This window comes from Heteronotia binoei, chromosome 5 (genome assembly GCF_032191835.1).
Source record: "Heteronotia binoei isolate CCM8104 ecotype False Entrance Well chromosome 5, APGP_CSIRO_Hbin_v1, whole genome shotgun sequence".
NCBI classification, from domain to species: Eukaryota; Metazoa; Chordata; class Lepidosauria; order Squamata; family Gekkonidae; genus Heteronotia; species Heteronotia binoei.
The window spans coordinates 100,273,699-100,300,705 of record NC_083227.1 but is presented as its reverse complement, the minus strand read 5'-3'; the positions used below and the strand labels follow the sequence as shown (position 1 = coordinate 100,300,705).

General features: G+C 41.1%; 2 protein-coding genes across 3 annotated transcripts in view; one reads left to right on the top strand and one right to left on the bottom strand.

Annotated features, from left to right (window-relative positions):
- IPPK (inositol-pentakisphosphate 2-kinase) overlaps positions 1–18,906 on the top strand; it is a 37,969-nt gene extending 19,063 nt beyond the window's left edge. Inside the window, exons 5-13 of the mRNA XM_060239883.1 lie at positions 4,966–5,078; positions 5,832–5,921; positions 6,150–6,208; positions 6,587–6,659; positions 8,318–8,591; positions 10,580–10,730; positions 11,629–11,731; positions 13,556–13,635; positions 16,027–18,906. Coding sequence (XP_060095866.1) covers positions 4,966–5,078; positions 5,832–5,921; positions 6,150–6,208; positions 6,587–6,659; positions 8,318–8,591; positions 10,580–10,730; positions 11,629–11,731; positions 13,556–13,635; positions 16,027–16,252 — 1,169 coding nt within the window. The 3' untranslated portion in view covers positions 16,253–18,906. The remainder of the gene's footprint in view (positions 1–4,965; positions 5,079–5,831; positions 5,922–6,149; positions 6,209–6,586; positions 6,660–8,317; positions 8,592–10,579; positions 10,731–11,628; positions 11,732–13,555; positions 13,636–16,026) is intronic.
- CENPP (centromere protein P) overlaps positions 18,519–27,007 on the bottom strand; it is a 256,588-nt gene continuing 248,099 nt past the window's right edge. For both annotated transcript variants that reach the window (XM_060239891.1, XM_060239889.1), the window contains exons 7-9: positions 21,198–21,277; positions 19,753–19,844; positions 18,519–19,044 (exon numbers count right to left, since the gene is read on the bottom strand). In XM_060239891.1, the coding sequence (XP_060095874.1) occupies positions 18,926–19,044; positions 19,753–19,844; positions 21,198–21,277 (291 nt within the window). In that variant the 3' untranslated portion in view covers positions 18,519–18,925. The remainder of the gene's footprint in view (positions 19,045–19,752; positions 19,845–21,197; positions 21,278–27,007) is intronic.

Sequence of the window (27,007 nt, the reverse complement as noted above, 5' to 3'; positions counted from 1 at the left end):
AGGTCCAGTTCCGCCGGAAACTGGTAGAAGACCCCCCTCACCAGTTGGAGCAGAATCGGGGACCAGTTCTGGCGAGGCCACCAGGGAGTTACCAGGATACAGCATGGTCTCTCTCTCTTTCGATCTTGTTGACTACCCTCGTCAGTAGTGGCAGAGGTGGGAACAGATAAAGGAACCGACCTTCCCACAGGAACAGCAGACTGTCTCCCAACGACTCTGGATCTGAGCCCCCTCTGGAGCAAAACAGAGGACACTTCCAGTTTTTGGCTGTGGCAAAGACCATCCACCTGAGGATACCCCCAGAGCTGAAACACGGGTTGAAGGAAGAGCCACTGTAACTCCCACTCATGCGGAGAAGCCGCATCCCTGCTGAGGGAGTCTGCTTGCAAGTTGAGGACCCCTGGGAGATGCGCTGCCTTCACAAAGATGTCGTGGTCCAGGCACTCTGACCACAGATCCAGCGCCAGTGCACAAAGCCATCGAGAGTTACAGGTCTCCTCCCTGCCTGTTGATGTAACACAGGGCAGTGGTATTGTCTGTTAGCAGAGCAACAATCTTCCCCGCCACCATGGGGTGGAAAGACCGAAGAGCAAAGTGAACTGCCAGCAGTTCCAAGTAATTTATGTGGCAGTGAGTCAAGTTCAAAGGCCAAGGACCCCCCCCCCACACACACACAGATCGTCCATGTGGGTGCCCCAACCCCATAATGACGCATCTGTCGTGATATTCAGTTGGTGCAGGTATATGGAAGGGAGCTCCCTGACAAATGTTGTCCTTTGAGTTCCACCATTGTAGCGTATGAAGTGTCACAGGTGGAATTACAAACCTCTTTCGAGGTGAGTCTCGTAATGGGCGAAACTGACGAAGAAACCAAAGCTGTAGGCCTCTCATCTTCAGCTTTGCAAAGAGCACCACACTTGTAGTCACCATCAGCCCCAGCATCTCCTGCAGCTGCTGCGCCGTGCCCCACTTTCGACTCTGCAGAAGTTCGACAAGGTTGATAATTTCCATCGCTCTCTGCTGAGGCAGAAACGCGCGATGAAGGTTCATATCCAGCAAAGCCCCTATGAACTGAACTGTCCTTGATGGAGTAAGGTGTGATTTCTCCAAATTGACCTGCAGACCCAAGGTGTCGAGAAGACGAAGAGTCATGGCGATGTGAAATGACAAACTCTCTTCCGACTATGCCACAAGGAACCAGTCGTCGTTAGATACCTTTACTCCCAGTGCCCCAGCAGAGTAGAACTTCCTTCCGATGTTGTCCAGCTTCTTTCCCTCCTTGTCTGGTGGAGAGGAGTGCGTCTTGTGGGCCTTCGACGAGGAGGAAACGACCACCGAATTCGGCTTTGGATGTGTAAAGAGGAACTCAGCCCTGGACTCTTGGACACGGTACATATGGTCCAATCTCCTCGAAGACACGGGTGTAGAAGCAGGCTTCGCCCAGGGCTCCTTCACTGCCTGTAGGATGACTTTCGTCACCGGCAGGGTAACTGCTGTAGACGTATCCCATTGCATAATGTCAAATACGTTATGCAACGGGTTGCGGCTGTATCACTGGAAGCGAGAGGGAGAGTGCTATCCTCTTCACCAGGTCCCCATACGACTTCAGATCCTCCGATGGTGATATGAGAAGATCCTCAGCTGTATGAGACACTGGGAAGGTTCTAAAGCCCAGTCCGGATTGTTGGTACCGACCTCAGAGTCCGACGATGAAGACTCTCTGTGTAGAGATCGTTCTGAGAGCACCGGAGTAGACTCTCTGATGGGCGACTGGATCGACATAGACGACTGAGGTTGGACTTCCTCCACCACCATGCTGTGTCTGTCAGGCGGGACAGCGATCGATGCCGAAGGATGCTGTCTAGAATGTTGAGACAGCCTGGACATGTGGGGTGCCTCGGACTGCTGGTCCCAGTCTGCGAACTCGCAAGGAGGGTACCATTGGTACAGTGGGTAAGGATAAGGGTAAGGAGGCCATTGGCGCTGCTCCCATGGTGGAAGTGGTGGGAAGCGACGAGCTACTGTAGTCGGTTCCAGTTCTCTCCGGCCTTTTGCCTGATCCATCGGTTCCGAAAGCTCCATCGGTGCTGACACCTCCACCTCTGAGACCAAGTTGCTCTCACTGCGATGCCTGGATCCTGAAGAGTGGGAGCGCTGAGTCAGGTCGATCTCATGCTCCGATGCCGATGTCACCGAAGGGCTATGACGCGGGGACGCCAAGATCTTCCTTGGAGCTGTCGATGCCGAAGCGTCATGCGAAGGGGTGCGGGATGGTCTCTTCTTCCACTTCTCCTTTGATTTTTCCCTTCTTTGGCGTGGATGATCGGGTCCCCGAATCATCCCGACGCCTCTTAGCCATGGTGTCCACTGACCCTTCAGAAGGCTGTTTCGTGGAACACCCGCACTCGACCGGCATCTTGGTCCTGATCGGCAAAGTCTCAGCCGATGTGACTATCGGGGCCGCAGCCTCACCCATAGTTATTGACGGGCCCGATGCCATCCTTTGAGGACGAAGTGCCGACTCGACCAAAGCTGCTGAAAGCCTTGCCACTCTGTTCTTACGAGTTTGTTTCGAGAAACTCAGACAGTGTGCAGAAGAATCGACGCGATGTCCCTCTCTTAGACAGAGGAGACAGAGGGAATGGCCATCGGGGGGGGGGCAGTCTTCTTCCCACAGGAGCGGCACCTCTTAAAAACCCCCCAACGTCTTTCCATAGACGCCCAGGAAAAACCCCACCCAGGAAAGTCTCTGAGGAGGAAAAATGGGGGGGAAACCGAGCCCCGAAGGGCAAGTCCAACAAACTTTTTTTAAAATAAACAACACTAACTAACAACTAAGTAACTAACTACACTAAGAAAATAACAAACGGGCTATATACAACAGGCAAAAAAGCAATCCAAGATTACTTTACCGACCGGGGACATGAAAGGAGATCCTCTCGGCGCAGTGGTCAGAAAGGAACTGGTGGGATTCTTGCACTGCCGCCGGTGAGCATGCGCACTGGGACACTTGCGCAAAAAATCCCGGGCTTTTTAGGTACCGATTCGGGGATCGGCGCAGGCGCTCTATCCCATGAGTGTGAATCACAGAGACCATGAAGAAGATCTGCATATGTACTTTTAAGAAATGAATGTTGTCTGTTGCCATTGCTAGGCAACCACAGCATTGTTGCCAGCATTCAAGCCTTAGTTCTGTCAATAAAGGACAGGTGGATGGGACAGGGCCTTTGACGGAGGATTCATCAGGGTCAATCAAGCCCACTGTTGGCCACTAGACAACTTGCTACTATCTAACACGCACGACTCACCCAGTTCTGTCTTCTTGCTACTGTTCAACAATGGCCTCACTATGAAAGTCAGTGTGGTTCAGCAGTTAGAGCTTTGGACTAAGATTTGGGGGACCCCACTTGAATAATCTCTCTGCCATGGAAGTTCAATAGGTGACCTTGGCCATTTGCACACTCAGCTTAACCAACCTCACAGAGTTATTGTGAAGATAAAATGAATGATGTAAGCTGTTTTTGGTCCCCATTGTTGGGAAAGTCAGGTGTAAATAAATAATATAGGTGAAGATAGGTCAGATAAAAGGTAGGCTGGTTTGTGGGCAGGAAGGAGAGAAGGAAGCAGGAAAAGCTGAGGATATGTGGTCTGCCAGGAAGAGAGATCAGGAAATAGTGCTGTGAGGGGGGGATTCAAAGGAAGGTGAGATGTCCCCACAGGTTTGTGCAGGTTCTCCACCATACAACTGGGCCTGCCTCAGAGGTGGTGGTCAGCACTGTACAACAGAATTTTCCCAGGGAGAGACTGTCAGTGGGAGGGAAGGAGAGAATGCTTGAAAATGAAGGGGCAGACATAGATAGGTTGGCTGGTGGATGGAAAGGATAGAAGGGATCAAGAAAAGGAGAGAGGCTAGGAGTACTTTCAAGGAAGTGGCAATAGTGGGGAACAGGAAAATAAGATGACCTCCACAAATCCTTGTGGGTCATTGTTTTTATTACGTTAATACAATGCAATGTCCATTTGGTGACAATTTCTAGAAAACATGAAGCCATGCAAAACACCTCAGGTGGATAGCTGTACTGTTCTGTACTATTAGAACTAAATTTGAGCGCAGCAGCACTTAAAGACCAACAATTTTGCAGGTTTGTGAGTCCAAGTCGTTCACTCTGTCATATACAAATAGCAGTGAAGATTTATCAGTCCCAGTATTCAGGTCAGAAAGTGGGAGAGGTGTTACAAAGAAGACCCTATCGGAGTCAGGTGCTTCTGCATCCTTCTGAGTCTAGCTGGGCCTTCTTTGTAACACCCTCTCACCTTCTGACCTGGTTATAAGGACTGGTGTATTTTCATTCCTATCAGATCCCATTGGAGTCAGGTACTTTTGCATCCTCAGTGTAGCTGGGCCTTATTTTTAACACCTTGCCACCTTCTGACGTGAATATAAGAACTGGTGGAACTTCATTCTCACTTGTATCTGATGAAATTATCTTGGCTCACAAAAGGTCATACGGTGCACTATTTTGTTGGTCGTAAAGGTGCTGCCGAATACATCTCAGTAATTTATTACTATAATATACCCAGTATGTCATGTTAGAGGTAGACAACATTAGACATACTTTTTTAAAAATTGAAAATACATTGTACGTAGACATGAAGTATTACTAACAAATAGTATAGAACAGCACTCTTTTCCTTCAGATTGTTCTCTCTTCTACATAGTTTAACAAAAAAGCAGCTGCAGAATTTTGTATACAGGGGGCAACATCATCATGAGGATTCTTTTCTTCTTTGATCATTATGCCTTGTGCGTAGGGAGATTCTTATTTCTTCAAAAATCTGCCATACCCTTGTGTATGATGTCTGGTTTGCAAGCTTAGATGCAATTGACATCTGAGTATGTATTTTAATTGTAATGCTTATAAAGTTGCAGCGATTCAAGTTAATATTTTTTCCTTATATCCACAGAGTCTCGCTGTGATAAAGACATGGATGCTCTTAGTGGATATGCTATGTGCCTTCCTAACCTCACCAGGCTACATTTTGCAGAACATCGACCAATACTTTGTGTAGAGATAAAAGTGAGTGTCACACAAGATTTTTTTAAAAATTGGCTCTCCTTTAAACATATGTATACCTATTCTGTGTTTGTAGCTAGCAAAATATGGGCTTAATAAATCCTCTGTGTGCCCTTCTTTTCAAGGCAAGGGGTTTTCTGCTACTTCAGTCCCACTGTGGAACCACTTTCCTGTGCTGTTCTGCAGGTTTACTTCCTGGAAGCTAAAAGTCTCAAGCTTCCCTAAAATGTAGGTAACACAAACAGTGTGGCTGCAGGCCTCCTTCAAAACTACGATAGTCTAGATTCTTCATCTTTAGTTGCTTAAAATTGCAGAAGATTCTGAATCAGGTAGACATGATAGCATGGCCAAACTGCTGGCTCATTTGGCCTGTGGTTGTGGGAACAAAGGAGGCAAGAGGCAGAGATCAGGGCTTAAAGGAGTGATCCTAATAAAGAAAAAATACTTCTTGACTGTGCAAAAGATTTCTATGTAATGACCTCTTGGGACACATCCATTGACTGACTTATAGAACTGAAAAACTCAATTGCTCAGGTCAGTCTAAAAATCACCGCTTAAATGTTGGATTTATTAAACAGCAGTTCAGATTCATGACCAGTGATGCACTGTATAGATATTTCTTACCTTAGTTAGTTACAGAGCGTGAGTAGGAATAGGGGTTGGGAGTGTATCAGTCAGCCATAGGAATGTTTTCTGTACTTTCTTTTAAATGGTTGGAAGTATGCATATTTTAACATATATTTAATATTTTTGCAGCCCAAATGTGGGTTCCTTCCATTCTCCAGTCATGTTTCACAAGAGATAAAACACAAAGTATGTCGTTACTGCATGCATCAGCATCTAAAGGTAATGCCCTATCCCTTGAAGAGCCTGTCCACATTGTCCTATTTGTATGTGTTTTTAATGGAATCTTATGATAGAACTAATGTTCTATTTTGGGCCCTATCTGTGAACACTTAGGCACCTAAGAACAATTGAAAAACTGCTATCTAGCATTTTGAAGATATTTCAAGGAATAAGTGAATGAATGGTTGCGATTTTGTACTAAAGCTCATGCATGTTGTGTTTTCATAGGTAGCAAAAGGAAAGTGGAAGCGGCCTAGCAAATACTGTCCACTTGATCTCTTCTCAGGGTAACAAAATCTGATTTGTGTTTTGCTTTATTAATTGTTGGAAATTTAGTAGCAGAAATGCAGTATATATAGTTCCCAACCTGAATTCAAAGAACAGTTTGAGGGTTTTCTGTTGGTAGTCATTAGAGCTGTACTAGGATATGGAAAGAGGTGAATGAGTGACATGGTAAAAGGAAGGGCCACTGAAGCAAAATAAGGTTGTCCTTAGCAATGCTCTGTTAAAGAAACTTGTCTTGAGAGGAAGCTTCCAGAACAGACAGGTTATTTCTGGAAGATGAACAAGGGGGAGGCTGTTTTAGTGTAGAATGTAAAGGGGAAAAGAATGTGTTGGTCTTTCTATAACATAGTTATTCATTTAACATACGTGTTCCCTTTTAGAAATAAACAGCGAATGCACTTTGCCTTGAGAAGCCTGTTACAAGAGGCTCAGAATAATTTAAAAATATTTAAGGTAAGGCTTTGCTTTTGTTCATCCCCCTTCCCCTCTACCTTCTGTTAGTATGCTGAACCAGGCAACAGTTCTCAGGCCTTAGGTAATAAATGGTCCGGTTTAAAAATAATCCAGTGCTTTGCTTCTTGGATAGATAATGGTGCTTCTAGAGATGCACCTCTTTAGCTCATTCCCCAAAGATATTTCTAATATCTTCTGAAGAGATAAAAAAAAATAAAATGGTGGATCTAATTGGGAAGTTCGGCAGTCTAAGAAAAAATAGTGGTGGATCTAATTGGGAAGTTCAACAGTTGCCTAATATATGTAGCTCATTTTTTGAATGCTGTATCATCCAACATAACTAAGCATTTGAGTAAGTCAACAGGATCTGGGAAGTCACTTTTTTCTTCTCATGGATATTTAAATAGGGGTGTGGTGTAGAAATTGCTTCTAAGATCTAGGTACATTGTAAACCAAGGTATGTCTCTGATGTACTGGATATAGCCCCCTTTTATAATCCCATTACTAGGAATTCTGCTTAGTGCTCTCTGTATTTTGAAGTTTCTCTAGATACTGTTGCACACTTTCAGAGTGCTGAATTCAGGATTGTTCATCATTCATATAACCTGCCCACCTTCCCCACAAACAGGTGCCTTTAACTTGCTGCTGTGTACTCTTTGGAAGGAATTGGGCAGCAAGGTGTGACTCTTCCTCTCAGGGCACAGCTGCATTTCTGAGGTTTTTGTTCTTAAATCATGGCTTTTGGAAATCTTTGCTCTGTGCAGGTGCAAAGCCCATTTGTGTGAACAGAGACCATGAAGAAATAAAGTTTTCAAAGATTTTGCCTTAAATTTAACCATGACTTATTGCTAAGCATTGTATTGATTTTTTTTTTCAAATGAAGAAAGTCACATTTTTCAAGTGTGGGGAGAAAATACTAGCTTACTTAAAATTTGAGAAACTATCTCATATAAGTCAGTTGGGTGTCAAATTCTTAATAAAGCAGCTTATTAAATGACATGGTTGATTGTATTCCACTAAACTGTGAGAGAAGTCTCTTGTCCCTCTAGTTTGTTTGTGTCTTTGGCCTTTTTTCAAAGGGGCTCAGGCTGGAATGGCAGTAGACCTAATCTGGGATCCAAGGTTGCTGCTGAATAGCTTTGACAGGGAGAGGATGTTACCTGGAGCAGCATAGTAAATTATCTGTTAACAGAAGTTCTGAGTCATGTTCATCTGTGTTGCTCTTGAGCTTAATGCCCTAAATAAATAAATGAAAAAATTATGTTTGCCATGACTGGGAATAAGGAACAGAAAAGTGTGATGTCTGGTAGGGATTAAGCATCCTCTTATCCACATATTGCTTCTTCCCTCCAAACTTAAACACATCCAGTGCAACTTTTCAGCTGTTTGGCTACCCAGGTTCATAAGTCCAGGCCTCTGCTGGTGAACAGCCCTAGATCCATGTTGAATGATTTCTAGCCTCGCAGTGAGCATGTGAGTTAGATTGCTCAGGGCTGTAGTGAGTTGCTGAAAGTTCTCTGAGCTTTGCACCTGAGCATGGTTTGAGTCTAAATTCCTCATACTGAAATCCCTCACACTGCATTCCGGAAACATGCAAAGTCTGTATTTCTCATAGTACTTAAAATAAAGTACTCAACTTTGCCTCCTTTCCTTTACAGAATGGTGAGCTAATTTATGGCTGTAAAGATGACTCGCTTTCTGACCTGAATGAACTTGCTCGTCTCCTGAAGCCTTTCTTCTTTCCTTCAAATGGCTTGGTCAGTGGGCCACATTGTACAAGGACAATTCTGAAAGAATTAATCCATGTAATCACAATGACTCTGTTGAGTAGTATAGATGATTGCAAAGCAGGGGATATGAAGACAGTTCCTACCTCACAAGGAAGGAGTTATTGTGAAGCCAGTTCTTTCACTAAAGAGCTTATAAGAAATGGTAAGAACTTTCTGACTTTGAACTGCCCATATAGAACTCAAGTTCAGATGAAGTTTGCTGTTTTGATGAAGTGAGGCTACTTTATCTTAATTTCCTTGCCCCTTAACACTGTTCTCTACTTCCCAGACTGAAAGAATGAGCTTTTTCTTGTTTTGAGTTGCTGTGCTGTCAGTGCTGAAGTTCGGTAGCAAAGCATATATTTTTTTACGTATGCAGACATACACTTTGTATGCCTCTTTGTTGTTGTTAAATTTCCAAGCCTATTTTCTGAAGCTCATTTTAAAACAGAGTGTATATGTAGAGTATAAAAGCAGAATGAAATGGACAGCTTCTTGTTAATTATCACTGTTGCAGCCTTCCTGCTTCCCTGTATCACACTGCTGTTTTGTTGACAGCTGAGGTCAGTAGGATAAATATTTCATTATGCAAGTTCTTGAATTTTCTGTATTATTGAGTGGTCAGGAATGACTTGTGCTATAGATTTTCCAGAAGAGAACAATAGGGCAAGGATTCCCAACCTTTTTGAGGCTTGCAGGTACCTTTGGAATTTTGGGAAGTAATGAGTGCTAAACCAAAATGGCTGCCACATGAAATGGAGCCAAGTGTGATACTTTGATCTTTGTTTTGCAAAAGAATCACAGTGGGGAATAAAAGAGACAAAGGAAGAAAGGGAAGGGGAAATAAGAATAATGAAAATGTTAATGCACTCTCACACTAAGGGAACACTGGGTGCTTAGCGGTATTTCTGATCTTTGAGTGCTTTTGTAGTTGTTGAAAACCCTTTCATTTGAATGAGGGCAGCTAATAGCAAGTCCTGCCATATGTCCCTCATCTTGCAATCATACCTGATTCTTGCCTGTATGCTCTGCATTCAGTCTTGTGATGAAGGGAGGGAAAACTCCCTTCTCTGTCCCTCTCAGACTGCTGTTCCCTTTGCCATACTCTCTCCTGCTGAGGAGATATCCATAGACCATTTTCTAAAAAGCTAGGCAGGCACCAGGAAAAGTACTGGTAGGTGTCACAATGTTCACCACTTTGGGGAGCCCTGTTCTAGGGGTATAATACTTAAAACTAGTTGTGGCCATTCCAGTTCTTCATCATGTGAAATTTAACAATATTTTCTACTGAAAATAGCTTATGGTGCAAGAATTATTAGAATGCTAGATGATCATTAAATCTTCAACAGAAACCTCCAATGTAGAAAGTGTACATATTATACAATGGGTTAGCTCCATTGATCCATCAGCATCAGGCTGATCTTCTTGGCTGTCCAGTGACCATTTCTGACCAGTTCATTTGCAGGGTATTGTGGGACCCAGGTGGAATAATAACCTTATGGGTTTGGGAGGCTGCAGTAGCAAGCGGCCGAGGGTAATTTTGCTCTTTCCTTCCTCTTGGAGTGGAGCTCTGCTGTTGGAAGAGAGTGGTGGGTGATTTTACTCCCTGTAGTGTTTTGACCTGTGTGCCTCTTCCTCCATATGTACCCTCAGGCCCTGGAAATAGCTGCAGGGTGGAAAGGAATGTTGGTGAGCTTGAGGTACCTTGCTTGGGATCCAGTCCAATGCTTGATTCTACAAATGACTTTAAAAAAAAGTTTGCCTCTCTTTGTTCTCTATTTTTGAATAATTTTTTTGAGATAAGGAAACCAGTTTTTCCAAACCTGCTAAAAATCTTGTAACAGAGCAGTTGTAAATAGGGTATAAATTCAAGGCCTTGACAGTGTAAGTCTCTGGTTTGGATCTTGTGTGTGAATCATGGGCAGCAATAAATGATTTAGCTACTCTTGGAAATACCTTTTCAAACTTCAAAAGGATATGTCTTTGTTCCTTTTTTCATGGTTGAGATGCAGGATTGGATGCAGATTGGCTGTTTAAAATTTAATTTAAATTTAAAACATTGACTGTTACCCTTGCTCTAATTTCACAGTCTGCCACTTTATTGCAGAGAATAATATTTTAAAACAAGTTTTGAAAACATGTTTGTTTCAGGTAAAAATAAAATGGAGACCTCTGGTTTGCCAAGGGATTGCCTGCTCTACAAAACGCTTCAGTTGCAGATGTTGGATTTGCTGGACATTGAGGGCATTTATCCGTTGTACAACAGAGTAGAACAGTACTTGGAAGAGTTTCCTGAAGAGAGGTAATACAGTGTGTAGAGTTAATGGCATTTCTTGTATCCTGTTGCAAAATACTCATCCACTTGTAAAAGTTTCTTGTTTATTGGCTTTCCACTTAAAACCCTGAACTCTAGTTGTTAAGCATTTGAATTTTTTTTAGCACGGTAATAAGTAACACTTTATTATAGGCAATTTCAGTGCGACTGTACCAGTCTGTTATGAAATCATTCAAGGAGTTAATTTTACTCAAGGAAATACTGCAATAATCTAAGGAAGAGATGACTGATGTGTTTAAATTACAGCTCATTATAAGGATAGGCGTCTGCTTTAAGAAAAGCATTGTCTGTTTTAATGAAATGTAATTCTTTTTTAAGATGACTAGAAGAACCATTGATAAGAACCAGAGTTGTTTAAATGAAACTTACATTGTTAATTTGCTCACATCGTTTTCGTGCTATTACAAAGACCCATTTTATAAGTGTTGTACTTTGAGCTGGTATGATGTAGTGTGCTGAGGAAGAAGGGAACAATTTGACAATTCACTTTTGGTGTATTTAAAATCTCTAATGATAAATACTTTAAAAGCTTATATATATATCTGTGGTTTTAAAAAGGACCAGCATACATGTCTTTGACAAATTAAACTCAGGTTATTCTTGCCTTTTGTATTTTTACCTTGCAGTAACCATGTGTCTAAATACAAAATGCCAAATTCTGTGCATGTCTTTGTTTTTTAGTGGCTTGTGATTTAGACATAGACCACTAGGGGGCAGAACAGCCTTACTTGTGAAAACTCAGTTCTTTTAGCAATCAAATGTGAAACAGAAATAGACACAAGGTTGAGGCAGATTTAAAGGTAGTTTTGACACTAGATTTCACGTAACATGATTTATTCTCTAATCCATGTCTGTTTTTGATTAGGAGCGGATTACAGATAGATGGGCCTTATAATGAATCATTCTATGAAAAGCTGCTAGACCTCTCAATAGAAGATGATGGAACAGTAGAATATGCATTGAGAAAGGTATTGTTATTTTTAAAAGTGCTGACGTTTCATTTTCACATTTTTAGAATCAAATTGTGCTTTTGGATGCACTAGTGATATGGCACTTGTAACTTCAGAAAAGCTAAAGTCTCCCCAAAGACCCTCAGAGTTTAATACTAACAAACTACATTCAATATTGATATTTGAATAGCCGTTTTCTTGAAATGGCAATGATATAATATTGGTGAAATGTTGTTGTTGTTCTTCCCTGCCTGCAACCAGGGTTAAGAGCAACTTACATAAGTGAATATACAACAATACAGAATTAAAACAACATTAAAATACATAGAACCAAAGTAAAACAATATACTGTCCATGATGGAAATCAATTTTCAGTACCCGCTTGCCCCCTGGGTAAGTAAGGTATAAGGCAGTGGGACAGAGGGGTTGGGATGTGAGAGTGCTAAACCATCACTGTCCATGACCAAATGCTTGGCAGAACATTTCTGCCTTGCAAGCCCTATGGAATGGTAGCAGGTCCTGTAGGGTGCAGGCAGGGAGTTCCACCAGGTAGGGGCCAGAGCTGAAAAGGCCCAGGCCTCCTGGGTAAGAACAGCTGGATCTCTCTTAAGTCAAGGATCACCAGGAGGTTCTTCTTGTCTATAGTTCTTAATTAGGTTATATAATTGGACATCTACTTTTCTAAATAAGTAAATGTGTGTTTGAAAACTTATCACAAAGGTTAGTACTCTGTTTAGAGCAGATTGTACACAAGGCACTAACCTGCCCTTTATCACTAGTATTGTTTAGCATGTAATTATTTTGGTATGTATTGTATGTTGTATAGTTGGGTGTTATATTGGGACCTGGGATAGTGGGCTTGAATCCCCACTCTGCCTTGAAATTCAGTGTGAGACATTAAGCTAGTTTCTGACAACCTTAGAGGCATTATTGTAAAGACAAACAAGAGGGAGAACTATGCATACTTCCATGATCCTCTGAAGGGAAGAGTGGAATAATGATGCATAGATTGATATTGAATTTTTTTTAATTCCCGAGAAACTAAACACTGTATGGATTAACTTCACTACAGACCTTGGTATTTGTTTACTTGTCATAAGTCACAATAGGAAATGAGTCTTCTGCAAGTAATCAAGATGTTTCTATGTAACTCATTTTCTTCTTCCTTCTCTTCCGCATTGAAAATTCAAGAATGGGACTTGCAATGAATATCACTTTTATGTGTACTTGAATTGATGTAGTCATGGGTCGTTCTGTAGAAAAATAGGTGGTGGAGCTCATCCAGGGATTGTTATGCAGCTGCATTACTATTCAATGGACTAGGAGGTGGAACTCTCAGAAGGAGGAGGAGGAACTCTCAGAAAGGTTCAGGAACTGCACTCCTGTAGCTCCCACTGAATCTGAGGCCTGGATGTAGTTGCCACTACTTCTGTGGAAGCAGTAGACCTTCCAAGGGGTAGATGTTACAAAGGTAGAGTTCCAATATTATCAATTATCCTGTCATTTGACCACATTGTGTGGCAAGATATTTCACTGGGTCATTTGATAGTAGCATGAGCAATTTTTGACTCTCATATGCTCATCTACAGAATTGTGAAGAGACCTCTGTAAATCACAGTATATATAGATGTCTGCAGTGGCTGGCAACTGTTACTGGTAGGGTACTGATTGGCAGATAAGTAGAAGTCATTATGAAAAAGCTGCTGACCATGACCACAGCATAGAGAATCTGTGTACAGCATCGTTTACACTGAAACTGGCTTGCAGGTGGATACAAAGATTTCTTTACAATCCTTATATAGTTATCCGTTAAGAAAATTCTTTCCACAATCCTTTTTACAGGTTCAACAGTACAGAGTTGCAATGACCGCAAAGGACTGTTCCATTATGATTGCTCTTTCACCTTGTCTACAGGATGAATGGTAAGGGAAATCTGGATCTGTCATGTAGAGCTTTACTGATAGCTTTTCTTTTCTATCTTTTGCATGTTTCATATGGGCAGGTGCTGGACTGCTTGGCAGTTCTTTGATATACACCATTTTAAGTAGTATTGCTTAGGTTCATGATTTTTTGGCAATTGTAGCTTTGACTAAAAGCTGCATCTACAGCCCTAGCTGATGTAATGCAGAGGGCTCTTTGTGAAGGTAAGCATGATTATTGTCTGGTTACATCAACCATCACTTCATTGGGGGACACTCACATTTACTTTGCCCCTTGCTCTGTCAGCATTGATCACCCACTGATAAGCAGTATGTTTTCTACACTGTCAGCCAGCTAGGAAAGTAATAAATGTTGCCAGCAAGTATCTAGTTTTTAAAAATCATTTTATAGGATGACACTTTGAGCTGTACTAAGTTCATTATTATACTCTGGAGAAATGTATAATGGAATTCTCACAGCAATCTCTACCATCTTTGCTTCTCTCAATCTAAAAATGCTTTTACATGTTTACTGTAAAATGGGCATTGCTCTCATGCCAGTAAAAGAACAGGAGTAGATGTATCTCCTGAAGAGGCAACCATCACCTGTGTGGTGGTTAATCAGTGCCAAAATTACCTGCGTGGATGAAATGCTTAATGGTGTAGAGCAGGGTTTCCAAACCCTCCCCCCCCCCTCGGTCCGGTTATTTTTACACTTCTTCATGGCCCACAAAAATTTGGGGGTGGAGCCAGGAGACAGGAAATGATGTACAAACAAGCCTAAAACCCTTGCAATATTTTGTTTAGGAAAGGTAGGAGAATAGTGTGATGTTGCAATGCAATTTTAAAAATAAAACATTAAGAAAAAGCACAAGGACCACACAGCAGAAAACTAAAAATATAAAATGCTAGCCTGGGAAAACATGAAAGGGCAGGGCATTTCAAGCTTCTCTCCCCACCCCCACCAGGTCTACTCAGATTAGCAATGGCAAGGAAGGAGAGAAGGAAGGAGCGAGACAGGGGAAAAGACTGACAGAAAGAAAGAGAGGGGGGAGAGTTGGAAACAAATATAGAAAAAAAGAGAAAGGAAATAGGAAGGAAGGAAAAGGGAGGGAAGGAGTAAAAGAAAGGAAGAACAAAAGGAAGAGAAAAGAAAGGAAAGAAAAACTGAAAGAAACAAGATGGGAGCACCTCACCTTTAAAACTGCTTACTCTTGCCGCGCATCTGACTCTCCTGCTGCCGCCTCCCTCTTTTCCCCAGCGCAAGTCAATTTCAGGCTGTAAAGCCTCCCCAGGCCTGATCGGTGGGAAATGGGGCCATGGAGGCCTCAACTCTGTGCTGTAGGGCTTCCCCCCCTCTGGCCAACCCCACCTGCATCGTGCCCCCCCTGTGTGGCATTGCACCCCTCTGCACCTCCTCCCTCCCTTCCCCACCGCAGGCAGGTCAATTTCATGCTGTATCCCCCCCCCCCGACCGATGGCCCGATCATCAGGAAATTGGCACGGAGCTCACTCCATACTGGGCCAAGCTGGCAGTTGCTTGAACAGTCCACGGCTGAAAAGGGCACGTGGCTCCTCCCTCACTGGCACTTCCTGGATGTCAGGCCGTGGGGGGGGGGCTTTACTCAGCATGACATTGACTTGCCTGTGGTGGGGAAGGGAGGGAGAAAGAGGCATGGAGGGGTGCGATGTGGGGGGAGGTGGGGGGCAGCCAAGGGATGGGAGGCCCCGCGGCCCGGTGTTGAGGGCTCCGTGGCCTGGTGCCAGGTCACGACGCTGCTATTAGGAAACGCCATTGTAGAGGTGTAGAACCCATAGTGGGAGATAAATATGTTAAAGTAATCCTAGAAGCTTCTTTCTCTGACCATTTATCCCCTATATAATACAGGAGAGAGTGTACAACGAACATGTGTTGATATATCAACTCCTGTCCGGGATGTTATTTGTTCAGGTTAAAACATACACATCTTGGTTAAAAGAAGTGATGGTAGCTGTTCTTAGTTTTTCTGTTTTTTAGAAGATGGGGTACAATGTAGGAAGAAATTTAACTAGTAACTTAGAGCAAAACAGATGGCCAATGTTTTAGTGTAATTCATTCACATAGCAGTACTGGTGGTATAGTAATTTAGGGAGGTTTGGCATAAATTGAATGGAAACTTACAGGGAAAGGAGCGAAATAAGCAAAAAATGTTTTTTGTACCACATCTTGGATTTTCCTTAAGACCACAATTGCTTGACAAATGCAGCATCAGCTGAAATCTGTATGGTTTATGATTAGGTAATGGGTAGTTTTTTTATCATGTAGAACAGATGAACACTAATGTTGGATTGCATAAGGAGGGAGGAGGGATAAATAACTTGTTTTACTAAATTTGATCTTCTTTTGATTTACAGTTCTGAGCAGAGACTGATGGTTCCAACATCGAAATCAAGATTCACCTTTTCACTCTCCGTTTTGGATTTAGATCTTAAGCCATATGAAAGCATTCACCATCAGTACAGATTGGATGGGAAGATAGTAAATTATTATTTGAAAAACACACAGACCAAAGATGACTCTGTGATGTCCAGTCTCTTGAAGGAGAATGAAAACTGCACACTAGTTCTCCACAAAATGTAACTGTCTAATTTCATTTAGCACAGAGAGGAAGGATTAAGTTACATTGGTTTTGTTTTGGTTTCATTTGTGCTTTAAACTTGTATGCCTTTCAGAAACACAGAATACCACTAAATCCACCTTTTCAATATGTAACCTTGAAGGAATGCATTCATCATGAAACAAGATGTGTGCCATACCCTACATCCACTGATACTGGGGGAGCAGTGATGGTTTAACTAAATGACAACTATAAAGCACAGAGGTGAATGCTTTCTACTTGCAAATTCAGTGTAGGGAGCCAGAGTTTCTGGGAGACATGCTGCTGCTGCTTTATCTCTGAACAGCTGTATGTGAGTGGACATGAGGTGCTGCCTATGCTGCAGCTGGCACATTAGCAAAAATATTTTTCATTGGCTTGTGAGAAAACTACCCTCTAGAAAGCAACCAAACTGATGGCAGTGGTGGCTGGTCTGGAAAGTGATTGCAAATACCCTTACAAAACAAGAGACCATTTATTTATGAGTATGGAGGAAAGTGATCTTGATTTCATTACTTAGAGAAATCAGCTAAATCTTAGCTCTTATACAATAGATGTTGCTGTTAAAATTTCAGCAAGTTTGCTAACTAAGCCACCCTAGAACTTTTGAGTGTTTTTTAAATCCCCCCAAAATATGCACTTCTCACTGACGTACCATCCCAGTATAGCAAGTCTTTACTGTAAATGCTGGCTTTTAATCTTTCTGAGTGATAGGCTTGTTCTTCCTCTATTTGTAGTTCCCTTAAAGATTTCTTTTAGGCATTAAAAACCTCTGGGAACCTCAGTTGTAGTCAAGCATAACATGGAGTAAGCTCTGTGTATTGAAACTTACCTCTTCTTAAATAGGCACTAAGGGATGTGTTTCTATAGAAGTACCTGTGTATAACTTATAACCACCCTTTGCCATATCTTGTGTACCACAATAGGAAAACATGCCTCAGGTTTGGCACAGTGTAGGGTGCATTTGCTAAGCTTCTTTCTGCACTAGGTGGAGAGTCCTTGCTGCTGTACAGTGACAGGAGGCTGTGCTTGTGGTGCCTGTAGGAATGTTTCTGTTCTGCTGAATCTTTGAAATTCCATTATTGTGGAATAGGAAAACCTATTGTCTGGCAAGTAGGTGAGAGACTCTATCATGGGGCAACTTCAGATTTAAAGCTGCTACAGCCAGTCAGATCAAGAACAATCCAGATTAAGCATCTGTTTCAGACTCAGTCTTTAGTGGCAGATGTGTTATAAAGTTTTCATGTCAACATGGATCTGACTTTCCTCCATATCTGTCTCTGTCCACATATATATTTCCTGGACATCCAGAAGCTGCTACAGTAATGTGAAATATAGTGGCAATTCAGAATGTAGGTCATTTTAACACCTTTCATAATAGTATATTTAATAATATTTTGTGGCTCCCCCATCAGTTCTCATATGTTGTCTTATTTTGCTTCTTGTCCCATTTAATTATAAAAACTGATTGAAGGGACTGTAGATCTGAATTGACTAGCTGTCAAATAGCCTAAATGCAGTTTAGGGGACATCTCTGAAATACAACTGCAGGATTGGGTTGAAGCCAGTAAACCATCACTTATCTATTGGTAGGCTAATTCCATTTATTAGCTATCTATGAGAATAGCCATAGTATTCAGAGGCTATATTATTTGAGTAAGGCTGTGTCTTAATCTGTAAAGCTTGTTTGAGAAGACTGCCTGTCCTGTCTTTCCCTTAGTCAGACAGAACAAGGAAATGAAATATTTGGGTGCTGTGCATAATGACAGTGCTGTGCACTAAATTCATATTCCAGATGAAAAACATAGATGGTCAGAAGTAGGGCAAACTTTACGTATAATCATCTTAGGATAGAGCGCTAAGTGAGTTAATATGCTATTTTTAGGGTGCAAGTGTTTGAAAAACACAGTTTGCTTAATGCAGTGATTACTGTAGCACTTTAAAGAGCAATGGGAAACATGACATGGCTACATAGGAGCTAAATTTGTGAAATAAGGATTACCTAGCAGATCTGAGCCTGGAGACGAGGGTAGAGCATTTGGGGGAGGGGTCAGTGCTTTGGCTAGCTGTCTTTTATGGACAGTTCTCCTGAGACAAAACACACTGCATTCTGTACATTGTACCTTTTATGTTTATTGATCCACTGTAAAATTGCAATTGTTTTTTAAAAGAGGTATGTTAAACACATAGTATTTGCCTTCAATCACAGGCCATGGGAGAAGGTATAGTTGTGCTACTGTGTTGGATCACTTATTATTTTAACCTTGATTTCATTAGAAACTTGTGATTTGCAGTATCACTGTCTTTCAAAAAATCACTGTTACATACACAGCTGTGAACTGAAACTGCCACTTTTATAGACTTGAATTTATCAGGTAGATTTTAAGAGGTTCCAGGAAATACTATGGACAGGAAGAAAACCACTTTGGTACATTGATTCAGAGATAAATTTTTGACTGAAACTCACTCGACTTCTATCTATTTTATTTGGCATTTTGTATTTAAAAGGCTGTATTTATTTGTCATGACAATTTATATATAAATGTGCCATAATTGTACAGATAGCATGTTTTATGGGTATGGTTTCTAAATGGAAAATAACTTAATGTTTATATTCAATAAAACTATAGATGCATAATTTGTCATTATCCCAGTATTCATTTACCGCTGCAAAGCAACTTGATCACTGCTTCAATGGAAGCTTCTATTCCAAATACATGTAACAAGCTTCTGAACCAGTACGGCATATCTGATGCAAATGTCTTGTTTTCCAGAACTGCAGGGGGTGGAAAAGAATTACAGTGATAAACTTCAATTTCTAATTATTTTAAATAGACTAACATTGCAGTCCTCAATACCTGCTTATCATGAGCTTCACTAATATTTAAAATGTCTGGGTTTTCAGGAAGAAAACATTTTTCATCCTGCATATATACAACAGCTGTTTTCATTTACTAAACTAACAAGTGCACACACACTTGCTGGGGACATGAAATTGCACATTACTAAGAACATAAGAGAAGCCATGTTAGATCAGGCCAATGGCCCATCCAGTCCAACATTCTGTGTCACACAGCAGCCAAATATATATATATATATAGACACATACACACACACACACACACTGTGGCTAATAGCCACTGATGGACCTCTGCTCCATATTTTTATCCAACCCCCTCTTGAAGGTGGCCATGCTTGTGGCCGCCACCACCTACTAGAGCACACTTTTTTTAAAATCCAGTCAGGGAAGGAGGGAGCAGAGGAAGAGATGGGATAGCTGTTCTTTCAGTCCTAACAAGACTTCTATTCAGCTTTGAACATTAACACACACCCCAACTAATTTCTTCTTGAAATGAGACGCCTTGGGTATAGGATATTTCCCATGCTATCATCAGTGGGATATCAGTCTCCTGATTAAAGGAACCTTTAGCATAGTATGATGGTATATTGATTAAATGGTTGTGATATGAGGAAACATACACACCTGGCATTGGGATCTTACTTAGGAAATCCAGAACAGGTACAGCTTTTCCATCTTTGTCTATTTGTATCTTCCAAACAATCATTAGCTCAAATCTAAAAGGCAAAAAGTGTTAAAAGTTAGAGGGCTAAAGTAGCATTCTTAATTAGGCTAGAAGGATTGGATTCACTGCTACTGCTTCAAAATATTTTGAAGTTTTCCTCTCTTTCTGCAACACAGCTATATGAAGGATTTGTCTGAGTATCTTGATTTTCTAATTATCCCTCTCTGCCACTCTGTCTTTAAGTTTCAAGGAAGTAGTGAAGTTACCATCTGGAGGAAAAACTGCTGTGCAGGGTCAGTTTAGCATACAATCCTATTAAGGGCACAGATTAAAATGCAGGCTTTTCATTGCAAAATTCAGTAAGTCTAGTTTCATTCACAATCATAAATAACAGCACAATTTTTCTTAACTGTTGCAAAAATTAGACTGGTCACTTAAGAGTGATCATACTATTAGAAAGCTTGAGCTTTTGATCTGTCATCATGAAATGTCCTTCATGGCAATAGAGGTCTCTTGTTTTTCTTTTTGTCTGGAAAGAGAGGTTTGTTATGGAAGTAAGGCCAGCCTTTGCCTTTAGAGAGCCCCCTTTACTCCTGTCACAATCCCAGAGTGGTGTGGATTTCTGGGCTCTGGCTTCTAACTACTTTGAAATTAAGACAGCCAAACTGACTTTTGACTCTAGATAAGGGAAGTGCATTCTGCCTACTATAGAGCAATTGGGGGCACTGAAGAGCTTGGGAGTGAGAGAGTTGTGTTAAACTTTTCTCATCTGTCTTCCTAGTTTGAAAAAATGCTGTCATACTGTCTGAAGCTTAGAGGATGTCTGTTTTCTGCCTCTAGGAAAGAATGCTGGTGTATGGCTGGTGGGTGGAGGGCAGGGATTGCAGCTTGCTTCTAGGAAAACTTTGCTTATCTGGGAATATGAGATGATTTTTTAATTGTTTTGCCACCTTTCCTCCAGAGAGGCCAGGATGGCATAAATGATTTTTTTTCTTCCTCCATTTTATTTTACAGCAGCCTTGTGAGGAAGATTAGACTGAGGGACCATGACTGTTTCAAGGTTCCCAATAAGAATAACCTTCATGGCTGTATGGGGATCTGAACCTTGGTTGTACAACATGTAACCACTACACCATGGCTGAGGCTGTTAAATGTGCAGGATTAGGGCATGTAACCAGCAATTAAGATTCAGTCTTTCAACTTAAATATCCCTACTTGATTTGAGAGTATATCATATTAGAATCCATTTTGCAGATAATTTCCAAGGGCAATAAATAATAAAAATGATACTTTTTTGTACTGAAGAGCTACCATCTATTCTGTCTAGATGTCAGCTGCAATATAATACTATTTTTGATTTGACATCTTACTCATGTCTTGCATCAATGTGTCAAGGTTGCCTTACCCCGGAAGTTCAGAGTTCTTCAAAATCATGCAATCTCCAGATAACCCTTCAGGTAGTGCTACAATGTTAGGATACTTGTTCTATTTAAAAGAAAGGGGACAAAAGAGGAACAATGCTAGAGTTTGTGTGAAAATAAATTAGATCAAAGATAATAAATATGAATCCTGAAGCTGTGAAGTTGAGTGGAGACAGAGAAATGCAAATTAAACCTGCTTTGGCCCTCCTACATTCAGAAGTGCATGGTAGAGCTGGTGCTTGTTTCCCCAACTTCTTGTCACCAGCCAACCATACTGCATCTCCATTTGCATCCAAGACTCTCACACTGGAATGAATAGCTAGGAGAGATGCTGCTGAAACTAGTGAGCAGAAGTTGGTGGAATGGGAAAGAAACACCAAAAACAGATTAAAGGCAGAAAAAGGAACTGAGAAGTGGAATGCAGAGAAACAGAGTAGCAGAAAAATGGCTGCTATAGCTAAGAAAATTCAGGGGAAACAGAGGTATTTGCAGCTCTGAACTGGTGTAGAGAGAAGCAGATAGCTTGGCCTATGAACCTAAGAAGAGCCCTGCTAGATCACACCAATGGTCCGTCTAGTTCAGCATCCTGTCTCACAAAGTGGCCAATCAGTTCTTCTGGATGGCCAACAATAGGTCACAGAGGCTGAGGCCTTCCTTGGTGTTGCCTTGGCTCTCGAATTCAGAGACCTAGTGCCTCTGAATGTGGGGGTTCCCCTCAGTCACCATGGCTAGTAGAACTGTCCTCCGTGAATCTATCTAACCCTCTTTTAAAGCTGTTTATTCCTGTGGCTATCACTATGGAGTACAGTGAGAAGATAAATTGAACGGGGAAAGATTAGACTTGACCCATTCAGAAAAAAACAAAGGTGCACTTGGCCTTGACCTGAATAGCCCAGGCAAGCCTGATCTCGGAAGCTAAGCTAACTGTGCTTAGTACTTTGATGAGAGACTTCCTTGAAATTCCCAGTGAGACAGGGCCACCTCTCTGAATAACTTACAGGCCTCCAGTAAAGGCAGTCACCTGAGATTCCAGGTGCAGACACACCCCACCACCCAATTATACAAAAAAACAAAAATAAGCTAAATATGGTGAGGATTTTTTTTTGTGGTGGGATAGGATGCAGTCCTCTTCAGTTAGTAAACACAAAAAAAATGGCTTTGAGTGTCCTGAGCTGTTCTCTCCTAATTTGGAACCTTGGCTTTTGGGTGCACCTCTGGCACAACAGCAGTAGATCCCACTATACTGCTGCTGGGTTCCTCTTAAAAGGGACTAGTGTTCAGTATGGTTTGCAGCTGTAGGAAACAAAGGAAACAAACAAAATGGAAAACTCACTTAGGGTTTTGTTTTGTATTTTTGTATGGGTTGTGTGATGGGCATCTCTTTGGCTCTGTGGCTAAAGGGGTAACCTATTAGCTTTACAATAGGCTTCCTTGTGGAAATACAATAAAGGGCACACCTAAGGTGTTCCAATGAACTAATGGCCCAGTTCTGATCAGAAACAACGCTTAAGTGACATGAGTTTGGAACCCAGAGAAAAGTGCTGCTGCTCCCTACCAGGGCAAAAAACCCTAACTCAGAACAGGATGATTATGTAAGAGGCAGTTTCAGGGTAGGTATAAAGAGAAAGGAGTTGATGAGTCCAGATGTGGGATTTTACAGAGGACAAGCAAAAAAACCCAACCTGTGGTGAAAATAATATTAAGGTTGAATGTAGCATCTGCCAATAGTTTGCTCAAAAGCTCTTCCAGTAATTCATTATTAGTTAAAGTACAAGATATGCTTTTGTTCTTGCATAGTGGTATCTGATGCATACCATCACAGCCCTAAGTCCTTCAAGAGAACACGGGAGATTAAATCTAGGCCTAAATTAAAATATTCAGCTTTCCAAAGCCCTAGTTTCCACAAAATATTTTTATATATAGTAATCTATTAAAAATTAATATCTGGAACAAGAGATAATGAATACATTGCATATATTAATTGCAGTCACACAAAAGAAACTGTTGATTGACATAAGAACCAGATCACAGAATTGACATCCAGTGCAGAAACACAAGAGGAACTCCAAAACTTTTGTTTTCAAAAGCAACCTTCCATTTTTCTCTAAAGCATGGGGAAGGAAAGAAATATGTATCTTAAAATAAGGTACATTAAAAATTTGCAGCAATCACCCCCAAGTGCCTTTCACAATGCTGTGTGTGCAGAGCACACTATATAAAATATGTATTCAGTACTTCTCTAGATGGCCAGAGATTTGTGCTCTGAGTGAGTCAAGATTGTTACCCTAAAAACACCACCTTTCCCTGTATGTGAATTCTTCACATTCCAGGACCACTTTCATATATTCCTGTTAAGTTTTTACACTGTAAAGTCAAATTCCTCTTTCTATAGAATGACAGCCTGCCTGGAAAAGGCAAAGTGGCCCTCATGCCACCTCTTGTTCATTTCTTGGCTTGCGCTCAGGTCAGTGTGCTTGGCAGGGAACTAAAACTATCCACTTGTTAATTCCAGACATAACTGTGCTACGGTTTATTTGACTGGCAATCTGGACATCAAACAGAAAGAACTTGGAAGTTCCTAATTATTGGGGAGCTTTCATTATTTGTCTAGCTGCACCTTCAATCACATCATGAAATGAGAGAATGAAGTGATCCGAGGCTATAATAGCTAAATGGGCACTACAGTAACAAGCATTACAGGATCTGATGTTCAAACTGCTGTCGTGAATGATTTTCACACACCCCACAGTTCGATATTTGGCTAGTTTTCAAAAAAGGAAGTTTATAATGTGTGAAAAGGACTCATTTTTGATCAAAGGGGAAAAGAAGTTAAAATGCTGTGAGAAATTTAGGATGTTACTTTGAAATACAATGGAGACATGATCTTATAGATTCTCCTTCCATTTGGAATACAGAAATGGCTACCACATGTCTGTTTTTTTCCTCATTGGTTTCTGCTGAGGCAGATCTGCTAATATTTCATTTTATTTTTTTAAATGTTAAAATTTTAATGTTAAATTAACATTACATTTTAATGTTATTGTAGTGTGAGCTGCCTACATGCTTCAAAATAAAGAGATTAAAATAAATGCATTGAATTAAAAAAGCAACCAATGGTTAGTAACTGCGGTGACCAAGAAAAGTGAAGGGAAAATGGCAACTGTGAAACCTTGACTGCCATATGGTTTCTACAGTTGTCTTCTCAGAATAAATCTCCTGCCAACAGGGAACCAAACTTATGGTGAAAAGGCAGCACAAGAACCAGAAGGAGAAAAATAAGAATAGTCTTTTTCTAGCTGGCAGTTCCTTTGAAGGCAAATTGCCAATTTATGGACAAACTTGCAGGTGCTGGATACTTCAGATTTTTGAAGCTTCAAATGGCTTCATGTTTGTTTTTCAGCATGTCATTCAGAAGGCGTTGGACGGAGGCCTGGAAGGCACACGAGGGGCACCTGCAATTCTAAGTAGTTAGGATTTCCTGGCAGAATGGAAAAAAATTTCACATCCAAGGTGAAAAATTTATCATTCAACTTTGAATGCTTTTATACTTTAGGGAGATGACAATCAAGTATCTTCAATCCATATTGGAGAGACCCAGAGTAAAGAGTTCCAATAATATGAACCATGTGTTTTGATTTAGTAACACAAACAGCTGTACCAAACAAAAGTCATTTTTATGAAACATGCAAAATCTTATCTGAATAGTGGTGCCAGATCTGAAAGTGTCTTACACTTTGCATTGAAGAAAAAATTCCACCAGGTACAGCTTTTCCTCATTGCTACAGTTTAATGAGGCAGCCTGTGTTTAGTGAAATTCTTCCATCTACAGAGAAGAATACAATCTGAGGTGAAGCTTCAAGTCACCACAGTACATCATCACTGAACAACTCCTCCTCTTTTGCAAAAGATCCTGACATTGCAAAGCAGAGAAATCATAAGTTTGGGATTTTTCTCAGCTATGCTCCTGTTACTGAAATGATGTGTTCTATTACTGAGAAACTACTAATGACGATCAACTATCAATTACTTTTTTATGATTCTAGTACAACCTACCTAAAAATTACTGGCTGAACACTGAAGACAGATTGTAAGGTTGTGTATATCATTATTTTGCTCAGACATAGGGAAAGGGCTGCATAGTGGCAGCAGGCGTGAGAGAAAGGTAGGGTGATGGCTTTAGTTGAACAACAAAAGCTGTGACTGAAGAGGAAACACAGAGGGATTTGTTATCAAGGATGCTCCAAACCCTCAGGCTGGCTGGCTCTCTGCTAAGCCTGATGTGAAGTCACTAATAGGTCTCCCCTTTGTACAGCTTGACAATGAATGAATGCTGATGGATATTTACTAGGTGGTCACTGACCTATCTGAGTGTGCAGATGACCACTCGGTGAGCTAGTTATCTGCACTGTCTTGTTGAATGGTGCCATCATTGTTTGAAAAAAGGTATGAAATGGTTGCCCACAGGTTAACTTACTCTACTGAGTATATGCAGAGCAGCTGGAAAATCCACATCAGCGATTGTTTCCTATAAGATTCTGTTGCCTGACCACTCAGCTGTTACATGTACAAGCAGAATGCCATTCATATGTGAAAAAAAATCTCTTTCATAATACATCTCAATTATGTTTACACTACAGTGGGTCTAACTATAGTTAAAGTGAAACTTTAAAGCCAGGGCTTTTTTTGTAGCAGGAACTCTTTTGCATATTCGGCTACATCCCCTTGATGTAGCCAATCCTTCAAGAGCTTACAATAAAAATAGTCCTGTAAGCTCTTGGAGGATTGGCTACATCAGGGGGGGTGTAGCCTAATATGCAAAGGAGTTCCTGCTACAAAAAAGCCGTTTAAAGCTAATTAAATTACAAGCAAATCAAACAACTGAGAATCCAGACTAACAACAACACTATGAACTGCAGAATAGGTATTACTGTATGTTTGCCTAGCTACACTGTGTGATGCTTTTAAAATGCCAACGTCTGCTTAATAAAATGGGAAGAAAACCCAGTAAGATTCCTGAACTCAATCCCACACACACACACACACACAAAATTAGTAAACAAGTCAAGGCAACTGATTCATCCCACTACATGGCTGGATTTAAAAGGGGCATGACAGGCACTTCAGAATATACACCTTGTTATTGCTGCAGCTGAGGAAATGGAAAATGTTTGGTCCAACCAAACATTTCACTTTGTTTGAAAATTCATTATTTTTTCCATGGTTTGGTTACATCATAGCAAGCTGAGAGTTTAAATGGATATTCCTCTGATTTTAGAAACATCAAGTAAATGCCAAAGTCTGGAATTGTTTTCCTAGCTTCTCACAAGTAATGAATAGCCAAACCAAGTTATCTGCTCAAACTAATTTAATAGGAGAATACATCCTCTTCAGTCTGTATCTGCCTTCTAAAATATTTTTTTCCTCTGCTTGTGCCTTTTCTTCACTTTTTTATAGAATGTGCTATGTATTTTATCTGTATTGGACTATATTTAACTCAGTAACAAATCCCTGAAGTTTTGAAACTGGAATGGGCTGCGACTCAGTGGTAGAGCATCTGCTTGACATACAGAAGGTCCAAGGTTTAGTCCCTGGCATCTCTAGACAGAAGGACCAACTACTAAGTCAGGGGTGTTGAACTCATTTGTTATGAAGGATGGATCTGACATAAATGAGGCCTTGTTGAGGCGGGCCACGTCAGGTTGGGCCAGGCCATGTATATATCTATTTAAGATCAAGTAGCAGAGATATAAACTTTACAAAGGACACAGACAAACACAATTAAATATGTATATAT